Source organism: Colobus angolensis, unplaced genomic scaffold (genome assembly GCF_000951035.1).
Source record: "Colobus angolensis palliatus isolate OR3802 unplaced genomic scaffold, Cang.pa_1.0 Scaffold13, whole genome shotgun sequence".
NCBI lineage: Eukaryota > Metazoa > Chordata > Mammalia > Primates > Cercopithecidae > Colobus > Colobus angolensis.
In genome coordinates, this window is record NW_012114252.1 from 9407175 (window position 1) to 9418123 (window position 10949).

Below are 10949 nucleotides of genomic sequence, written 5' to 3' on the forward strand. Positions count from 1 at the left end.
GTTTAGCTAAATAACCCTGACACAAAGCGTACATGTATGAGTCCATTCACAGAAAGGTCTAGAAAAGTCAATACTAATCTACAGTGATGGAGGTCAAAATAATGAGGGTCTCAGGTCCAAGCTAGCCTGAGGGCTGCTTACATCAGTGTACAAATGTGAACTCCAGTGAGCTCTACAATTCATGCTTGAGCATTCTGCTATTATAAATTACACCTCAATAAAAAGAATAAAAAACTAGATAGAAACCAAACAAAAAGAAGCAGGTGTTGAAATCAAACTGATTTCGCCAACTAAAATGGCTTAAGCTAACTTGTAACCCATGGTTTAAAAACAGTTCCAAATATTGTAAATGAAAAAAATATAATTATACTTATAAAAATATTAGTATATATATAAATGTACACATTTATATTAAATATATGTATATATTTAAAAATCTCCCTAGGTCTTGGGATCAAACAATAGTGAATTATATTGGCTGGGTAGTAAGAGAAGGAGGGGACAGTTCCTGTATATCCTCAGAGGAAAAAGTATAGATTTTTTATTAATCAACATTAAGCTCAAATAACATGAATCTTCTCCTAAGTATCCATTCTGTTCACCCAATAAGTGCAGAAGGTTACTTTCTGAATTCTAGATGGCATCACATATATTACCTGCTGCAACAAACTAAAACCCAAATGGGCACAAACATTTTGTTTTGAGAAATTATGAACTCCCAAACATCCAGAAACAAAAAAAGCAAATCTCAATGCAAAATATGATACACAGACATTCATACGCAAAAACACAAACACATAAGCCAAAACTCTTCCCGGACTAGGAGGTGGTTACAATGGCGGCACTAAAATTAGCTTTAATAGGCAGGTGCTAAAAAGATACTGTGGTAACCGTCAAGTCCTTAAAAAAAACAATGTTCTAAAGTCCTAGCCAGGGAAGGAGATTTTACACTTGAGAACAGCCATGTTGTCTTAAAATAAAGGTCAATGCTGAATGCTCGTCTATTTATAATCCTATAGAGATAAACCTGTTTCTATTATAGTGTTTAAGATGTGGGTGTGGAGGGTCACCATTTCACTCTAGTATCAAAAAAAAAAAAAAAAAATAGAAGGGCAGTAACAGAGTAAGAGTGCAAAGGGCTAGAGAAGACAAAGAGATTTCTCTCATTTAAGAAAGAATCATTCAGATACACACAAGGACAACAAGCACAAGGACAGTCATTGTAGTTTTGTTTATAATAGAAAAAGTGAAAATAATAGAACCGCTAAAATTAAAAGTCTATATACTACAAATAAAAGGGGTAAATTTAAAATTTTTTTCATGTGCAGAACAACACATATACTATGTTAGCATTTATAAAACATTTTTAAATATACTAAATAACACCATATATATCATTATGATCGATTTATTTGTAAAGATATAAAAATGAAAGTAAAACTTTTAATAGTGCTTGTTTCTGATTGGGGTTGTGGGAAAAGAAGAGAATGGGAATAAGGACAGTGTTTAAAAAGAACTTCAATTATAGCTGATGTTTTATATCTTTTAAGAATATGGAAGCTAAAAAGGCAACATCATAATAGATATTTAATCTGGGAAGTAGCAATATGGTTGGTTTGCTTTTCTTTGTGCTTTTCAGTAACTCTCAAATTTCTCAAAATTGTAGGATACAGGAATAGCTTATTTTTTTCCCATTGAGAGTGACCGAGAAACAATTTCTGTAACTCAGGCAACCCCTGGGTTTTGCGGCAAGATTACCAGGTCCTTCCTCTTTAGAACTGTGTCTATTAACCTGAGTAAGGGAGAGCACATGTATCAACATAGAAAGTACGATGCTATGATGAGAACACCTGCCTGCATATTTCAGTTATTTCTTCAGTACCTGTGATGTAGTGTTAAGCATTATCAGGGGGGAAAAAAACACTTAAAACAATAATAAAAGGAGAATACTTTGCAGGGTACTTTTTGGAAGACAGACCTGAAATCATACTGCATGAGTACATGTCACCTTGTAATCAGGTCAGAAAAAGAGAGAGGTAATCGCAATGTAATTGTTATGATTTCAACAGGTTCCATTCTGGACAAACCAGTGAAATGAGAAATACTTCAACAGCACTCAATGAAGAGCAGAAGATGTAAGACGATGTTACCTTGGCAAGTTCCGGCAGGTAGCTATCTAAACTGGAACCAGAACCTTCCAATTTGCTTTGTTCATCATCTAAAATGGCAAAACAGATTATTGGAGTCACTTGTATTCATAGCATTTCATTTGAAACAGGAGGAGGAAGGCCATTTCTCTTAGGTGCCTTCAAATGAACACAGTGGTTCCCCACTCTGGATGCTCCCGGGAAACACTTGGGGTGCTTTGAAAAAATACTGATGCACAGGCCCAGTGGTGAGAGTCAAAACATTGAGTAGCTGGTATAGCATGGACACTGTCCAATTAGACCTGACACTAGCTATGAACAACAGCCCACATGGGCACATCCATGAGACCCCCTAAAAGTCAGACCTGCGCAGGCTCCGCCCCAGGCCAACTAAATCAGAATCTCTTGTGGGACCAGGTAAATGGTATTTTTAAAAAGCTCCCAAGGACTTCTAAGGGGAAGCCAGGGTTGGGAACCACATAAGGGTTGAAGTAAAACATGAATTGTCAAGAACATAGCCAGTTTTTTCTCACCAATTTAATCTGAGGCTCCCAAGCATTCTAATTATTACTAATATTTTATAATACAGTAAAACTTCTATGCCAGATACTTGAGATTCATTTTCTTATTTACTCTCCCATCTTCCCAGCAATTTTCATGTTTATTCCCATTTTACAGGTGAGTCAACTGAGGCTCAGAAAACATAAGTTGTTTACCCAAGGCTATACAGCTGAAATACAGCACTTATGGGACTCAAACCCAGGCCTTCCTTTCTGCCTCCAAAGCTTTGGTTCTTCCCATTACATGATTTCCACATACAAAATGTCAGGGAAATAGGTTATAATGTGGCAAAACCTTTGCGGACAGGCTATTTGTAAAGAGCTCCTATCCGTCCCACCTCTCATGTACTTGTGCAACACAAGTCTCCTTCCTATACCCACCTGGCAAAAATAAAGACACCCACAGAGTGTGTACGTGCCCGGGGGAAGCCAAGCCTGCCTACCTTCATGAGAGTCACCATTTCGCTTTTCTTGCATCGCGGCTTCAAAGTTGAGCTGGAGGATCTTATTTAGAATTGTGATCCATTCTTCCATTTCTACTTCGCTGTCTGCTGCCAAGAGATAAGTACTTTTGTCCTGCATTTTGAGCTCAAAAGCAAAACGCCTGACTTTGTTGTTCTGAAATGAAAAAAGGATAAAGAGACACACTTTAAGAATTAGAACTGCTTCAAAGTAATTTCTCTCTCTTATTTGTTGGTGAGTGCTGTCTCATTGGCATTGAGAACCAAGCTATTTTAAACTGCAAGCCCCCTCCTCATGAAATCCCATCACTGCCCATCTTCCCTGCTTCACTTCCTACAAGCTTTATTTTTCCATCTGACTCACTACCTGCTTTACATACTCATTGGATTCATTGTGTGCCCCTGCAGTGGAATGCAAGCTCCTCAAAGCTCCCGTTTTGTTCAGTGCTACACATCCTTATTCTCTATGGACTCTACAGTGACTTGCACATAGTGGGTGTTTGAAAAATATTTGTTGAATAAAGGAAATTTCATGTAAAATTTTCATATTTCTTCAGCTTCTATTTTTAAGGAAGTAGTGTATGGTATTATATTTTTAAAAGCCAACCATTATCTATTATGTTTGGCTTACTTATCTGGAACTTTCCTATCCTTTATGAATCCCAAAAAGTATTTGGACTCCCTGTCCGTGGCCTTGCCTCCTGCCTCCGGTTTTCATGCCTGCGCAAGGGTGACTGGCTCAAAGAACAAGAATAGTAGTCCATGTGCAGTAGCAGACGGAAGATGACCATGCACTAGGCCAGGACTTCTCAGCCTCAGTATTACCGACACTTGGGCGGCCAATTCTTTGTTGTGAGGGGTTGGCCTGTGCATTGTACAATGATTAGCAAAATTTATGGTCTTAAGCCAACAGATGACAGTCTTCAGACATTGCAAGATGTCCTCCAGGGAGCAAAATTTCCCGAGGTTGGCTGCGCTAGACAGAGGTTCAGCTCAGAGGAACATGGCACAAGATCCCCTGTAAGCACAGGCAAAGTGATATGAAATCGAACACTTCCACTAACCTGGGCCAGCAAGACAGCCTCCCATATAGCCACTAAAATCCTAACGGGTTATCTACAGTCACTCTAAGAGTTCCTTGGTGGAGGTCTCAGGGACAGGGCAACCCTCCTAAAAGCCTCTGTGATTTTGCAGCACAGTTCTTAGAAATGCAAAGTCAAATGCTCCCCTTGGCAAAGTCACACACTCTTGTGCACAGACTGTCTGCTGTGGGTTCAGTAATTGCCACCTTGGATTTCACTTAAACGTCAAGGCAAGAACCAGGGAAGAAGTCAAAGGCTAGAAACAAAACGAGTTTTCTCTCCTCCTTTCCCTGTATACTTACAATCGTGAAAAGAGTAAGTTAAAAGTGGGGGAAAAAAATCTCATTAGGCCTCAATTCTAAATAATTTCTGTTTCTGAGTCTCAGTTTCCTCATCTGCAAAATAAGTATAATACATTTCAAGGGTTCTAAAATACTCAAAAATTTTTAGTTTAGGCATTTTTTTTTTTAATTCACAGCACCAGTCAACTAATTTTTAAAATAACATCCATAAGTAATCATTTTTAAAAACACTTAAATCACAACTTTTGACTCTTAGTTTACAAACAGACATAGATAAAAACAAATTATTTTACTCTTTTGAAGGCTTGGATACACTTTATTAAATGAAAAACACCATCAGCTGCATCTGCAAAGACATTATGAAGGAAGAGACTTCCACTGAAATCAGAACCTTAGATTTTGAAATGCACCCCTGAAACTAATGGATAGCTCAGGGCTCTTGTACTTAGAGACAGCTGTCCCCTGGGCCAAGAACATGTAGCAAAACTCTCTTACAAAACAAAAACAATTACTTCCTACTTTAAAAAATGAGGTTACCAAATATATTTAGGTTTGCTTTAACCTTCTTTTTAAAGTCGGTGCCAGAAAATTCAGCTAAAAAGTAACTTAACGGTCTTTTGACTAAAGAATACAAATAAAACTCCTACCTGGGAATCCCACCCAAAAAGTTAATTCACTGTCATTGAAACATCACTAGCACTCCTTACTTCATAAACATTGTCAATAAACATCCTCTGATATAATGAAGTTGTTCATAGTGGTGGCTTTTAGCAGAGGCCGAATTGCCAGCTGACAGACATCCACATTCGCTGTTGACTGAAAATAATTTTCAGTGAGCATTAAGCGGTGCTACAGTCTTGATCTTGGGCCCAAATACACTTTCATGTATTTTACCTTTCTTTTTTCTTTTTTTCTTTTTTCGGTGGGGTGGGGATACTACACAGCGGTGTTTTGTTTGTTTGCTTTTTTGTAATCCTCTCAAATTACCTTTTGGTGTTTTTCATTTATTTTTCAAAGTGGTTTTTAAAATTAGTTACCAATAATTGAAGTTACCAAAGTTTAATTCAAATTCTGTATTTCTCACTTTTTGAGAAACCAGATGATCTGGCACCTTTGAGCTGGGCATTCCAACTGGCGGTACCAGCTGCAGATGGGCAGCAGATGCCCCCTTTAAATGGGGCACTGGGCTCCAGGTCACCCCAGCATTCCCTGTTGATTTGCAACCAGGCCTCTCTGTCACTTAATTTACCTCCTTGGTGGTTGCAGACATCTGATTCTGACCCCTCCCTTCCACTGCTGACCATGAGGAAGAAACAGGATCTGGACTTACTCTCCCACCATCATTGGTAGAAAAGTGGACAAAATACATGAAATAACAGTTTTTAGATAGGGGGCAAAAGGCAGTGCAGCCCTTTCTTTGTAGAAGGGAAAGACATGAGGTTAGCCCCACATCGCCTCAGCTTTCTGCCTGGAGGCAGTATCTGAACCGCGGCAAAGGAAGGGGAATCCAAACCCTGCCATCTTGCTGAGTAGAAGACACTGACCAGACCTGGGGAAGACCAAGGTGGCCAGAATATGCAGGGCAGAGTCTCCAAAATGACAGGAAATAAAACAGCACAAAGGTAAGAGAGAGAAGAGCTCCAGAAAGATCCACCGAGTCACACATGCATTAGGTATATATTTTCTATTTATATGTTATACCTTATTTTCTATTTATATGTTATACCTTAACAAAAAAGCTTACCAAAACAAAAAATAAAAATCAAGACACAACAACCAAAATTTTAGAACACTGAAGAGAAGACCACAAAGAACAGGGATTCAGAATAACATCAGAATCCTCCAAACAACAGTGGAAACTAGAAGGCAATGGGATGCCTTAAAATTCCAAGGTAAACTGATTTCACTTTGAATTTTATAACTAGCCAAACTATGAGTCAAGCATGAATGCAAAAATAAAGATATGAACAGATACCCTAATTCTCAAAAAATTAACATCTCACACACAATTCCTCAGAAAGCTGCAGAAGATGTGCTTCTCCAAAACAAGAAAGTAGAACAAGAAAGAGGAAGGCATAAGGTTCTAGAAACAGGAAGCCCAACACAGGGAGGAAGACAGGCCGAATGCCTAGATGGCAGGTATGTGGGGCAGGGAAAGCAATTCATCCAGATTCGAGGCCAAAGGAGGGTGCCAGGAGCTAAAATCCTATCTACCAGCACAGAAGTCATGCAATGACGTCCAAAACTGATGAATTAAGAAACAGCAGTGAACACTTGTGATCTAGCACCACTATTATTTCAAGGGAAGAGGATGTGAGTGGGTGAGGGTGATGCAGAGGTGAAGCACTGCCCTTCAGCACCGCTGGGCTTTTTTTTTTTTTTTTGAGACAGAGTCTCGCTCTGTCGCACAGGCTGGAGTGCAATGGCGCAATCTCAGCTCACTACAACCTCCGCCTCCCAGGTTCAAGCGATTCTCCTGCCTCAGATTCCCGAGTAGCTGGCATTACAGGCACCCGCCACCACACCTGGCTATTTTTTGCATTTTTAGTAGAGACAGGGTTTCACCATGTTGGTCAGGCTGGTCTCGAACTCCTGATCTCAGGCAATCCACCCACCTCTGCCTCCCAAAGCGTTGAGATTACAGGCATGAGCCACTGTGTCCAGCTGGGCTGTTTCAATAGGACAAATGTATTCCTTGGAAGAAAATGCACTTTAATTTTGGGTAAACACGTAAATACATAACAAGCATACCTTTGGTCAAACCAGATAGCTGTGTCACACTGGCCCCACCAAACAATCTCCTTACAGAATCGAGCTACAGGCCGATGTGATCAGCCACCATGGAGTCATTTGAAGAGAGAATTCTTTGATAATGGTGACTGAATCTTTTGTGAGGGATTGTTAGGAAGATTGTTCATCAACCACAGAGCCTTCTGTCTGAGGGGGACCCTGAGAAAAATGCCTGAATGGTCTTCATTCTGAGATTACTGGGGCAGTTTCTGACTAATTGGATTGTCTGTATCTTATGTGCACTGTGAATTGTGCGACTGAACAGGTCTCCAAGTGAGAAGGCACAGAGCCCAGGTGGTGGCCCACCCATAGCAGGTGTTAGATCTTCAAAACATATGCTTTCTCCTTAACTCTATTTTCTCTCACCCTTATCCCAACCCCCTGTTCATTTTTCTGCTTTCACCCCCACTTTAAGTTTATGCTATCCTATGTCCTGTGTATGCCTGTAAGCTGCTGCCTTAAATCTTCCTTGAAAGTGGCAAAGCTGGATGAATGGAGGGGTGGACAGATGGATGGATGACGGATGGACAGATGATGGACAGGGAAACTAACAACTCTCTTCCAAGGACAATGCTAAAAAGCTACAGAAGGATGCACGCAAAACTGGTAGTAGCTCCCTTCAGAGAAGAGAGACTGAGAAGGGGAGAAGGAGTCCAGAAGGACTTTCACTTTATCTGTATTATCTGATTTTTTACAACAAAAATACATTCATGTATTATGTATAATTAACAATAATTTTAAAGGATAAGTACATAAGCCCTGTGATATAAAAGTACAACAGCCCTATGATTACAAAACTATCTAATATTGTCCAAATGCTTACCATTTGTTGCCACTGTTCTAAGCTCTTTACATGTGTAATGAATTAACCCTCTCAGTAACCATATTTGGAACTGCCATTATCCTTATTTAACAAATGAAGAAACTGAGGTACAGAGAGGTTAAATAACATCTCCAAGGTTACAGCACTGGTAAGTGGAGGAGCAGGGATTTGAACTCAATCTGTGCTGAAATCTAATCTCTTTACTGATCTACATGGCCACTGGTACTATAATGCTAGCGATAAAAATCACCACTGAGATACTATGAAGTGTTTTAAATATTTTCCTGCACTGATTCATCCAATGTGCTCATTTACCATATTAAAGAAACATTCTTATTATCTGAATTAAGTAGCCTGTTAAAGGTCACGCAGGTATAAAGTGGCCGAGCCAGAGTGCTCCTGCCTGCCACAACATAATTCTGCCTCTACATTATCCCTTTCATCTTCTATAATGATGAAAAACAAACCTTTCCTCATTTAAAGTTAGATGTTATATTTCTACCATGCGTATTGCCATTTTTAGAAGTGTTTGCTTAAATCTGCTATTTTTTATTTACGCATAAGCACTACTGCAGATAAGAAAATGTAACGGCAAAACTCTTTTCATATTTACCTGAACCACACCCATACAGGAATCCAGAAATATTGATCCTTTTGGTTCTTTGGAGATCTTTTCATCTTTATAAAAATTCAAATTATAGGATCCATCACCAAGTTGAATCAGGTGGAAAAATCGTCTCTTGAATGACTGAGAGAAAAATACACACACAGCGATTCTTTCAAAATGAAGAGGGTCACAATCTCTATCAATAACCCACTTATGACTACACACATACATAAAACCTGTGTCTGTTCTCACTCTAGCTGACGCTCCAGGTTACTGCGGGGTTAAGACTCCCCATCCCATCTAAGAAGCTCACTGCATCTCAGCTCTGAGGAGGTGGGTCCCCTAATATCCATGGGTCGTTTTTCTCACACACGGAATCAGAGATTTTACATAGCTACCCCAAAGCAGTGCAGGGACTTCCAATGTGGGATGCAGCACAGAAGGCCAGAAACTTTCTCTAAAATCCCCAGGGTTTCTTGCTCACAGAATGGGAACTATTTTTTGCCTCAAGACGCTGAATGATTTTCCAGCCTCAGGGTAATGACAGTCACATTTCCTCCTTAATTGTTATCTCCCTGACTGGATCTGCTTGTTTCTATTCCCTTTGTTATTAACCCTGGTGTTTCTCTGGTCCCACTTTTCTCCTGAATAGCTTCTTCTATTGGTGTGACTTCTCCCTCTGCAACCTTCTCCTCTATGCAACTATTTTCTTTTTTCGTCCTCAAGTTTTGCTTTACTTGACTGTTGCAGTACACCTCTATAGAAGTGCTCAGGATTGGCATGACAGATATGTCCCTTGGTGACATTCTGTGAGGTACCAATGAACACTTTTCAGTTACTATAGAGAAGAAAGCCTATTGTCAGTGACTGCACCTTCACACCAGCCGAGGGATGGTCTCCTTATGCTGGTGGTCAGAAGACAGTGAGGGAAAGTGGGTGGATGAGACTGTGCCAATGGGGGTGCTACCACCAGGGGAGCATCCTAGAAACCAGACAATGTCCCTTTTGTGGGGAAGAACAGCGTGCGCATTCATCTTGAGCATTGTTCTCGAGCTCTATGGAAGAAAGGGCTGTGAGAGGGGAGGGCAAAGTGATGCACGTCCTCACCCTCATGGTCACGCTGATGGCACTGTTCATGTTGCCTTTGTACAGCCAGCCATGCTTGGTGATCCCACCCTTCTGGGAACCGAGGGACGCAGCATCCTAGGAGACAAGGAAAACACCACCAGTCAACCTCCGTTATTACCTGGGTTACTTGCTGTGAGTTTGGTCAATGGGAAGGTTACTCCCTTTGTGCCAAGTTGTCCACTGCCCCTGTACTGAAGTACCCATTGACACCAATGCCTACAAGCCACATAAAAGTCCACTTGGTGGTAAAAGAGAGAGACCTGCCTACATTTCTGAAAACTTTATTCCATTAAAGGCAAAGCTAGCTCCTGTCCAAATTTTTATTTGTCAGTGCTTAATGAGCCACAGAAAGGACATACTTCAACTGACCACTCAAGTTGGAAGGTCTTGCCTGATTTCACGAAAAAATGTTTTCAAATTACACTCCCCTATAGTCAGAGGACAAAAGCACTTCCTGGAAACCTTCCCAGAGGCTTAGTTCAGGGAAAGGTGAATAAAGAAAGGGAGGAAATGTGAGGCAATACAGAAAGGAGAGATAAAAGTGATGGAGGGAAAAAAGAAGGAGAGACAGGCAAGAATGCAAGCAGGGATAGAAAGGAAGAAAGGGGGAGTCAGAGAAGTGAAAGGAAAGAGCTGAGAGAAGTGAAGAGACCTGCTTTTTTAGCACAGACCCCATGCCGCAAGACCTGGGTTTAAGGAGAAGAGCATGGAGCTGCCAGTTGCTGCTACAAATATGTTAAGCACACATTTGTATGTATAATAGACAGACGAAAAATACACACACACACACACACACACACACACAATCTGGCAAAGCTTTTGTAATCACACAGACAATTGCAGAAAGATTCATCATATGCTTTGTCTTGGACCATCTCAACATTAATATTGGTGGTTTTAATATTTCTATTAATAGCATAATAGAAATAACTTGCCATCTAGGATTTTACAGTTTAGTGCATGCCCTTACATGCTGTATTTCCATTGGTCCTCCTGTCACTATTCATGCTAATCAGCTCCAAGTTCCCAATATATTGTTCATTTTCAAT

The 10949-nt window shown here is 40.2% G+C and overlaps 1 protein-coding gene across 3 annotated transcripts in view; it reads right to left on the minus strand.

Annotated features, from left to right (window-relative positions):
- DOCK9 (dedicator of cytokinesis 9) overlaps positions 1 to 10949 on the minus strand; it is a 195795-nt gene that overhangs the window by 126452 nt on the left and 58394 nt on the right. For all 3 annotated transcript variants that reach the window (XM_011933819.1, XM_011933818.1, XM_011933817.1), the window contains exons 7-9: positions 8779 to 8913; positions 3151 to 3325; positions 2151 to 2218 (exon numbers count right to left, since the gene is read on the minus strand). In XM_011933819.1, the coding sequence (XP_011789209.1) occupies positions 2151 to 2218; positions 3151 to 3325; positions 8779 to 8913 (378 nt within the window). The remainder of the gene's footprint in view (positions 1 to 2150; positions 2219 to 3150; positions 3326 to 8778; positions 8914 to 10949) is intronic.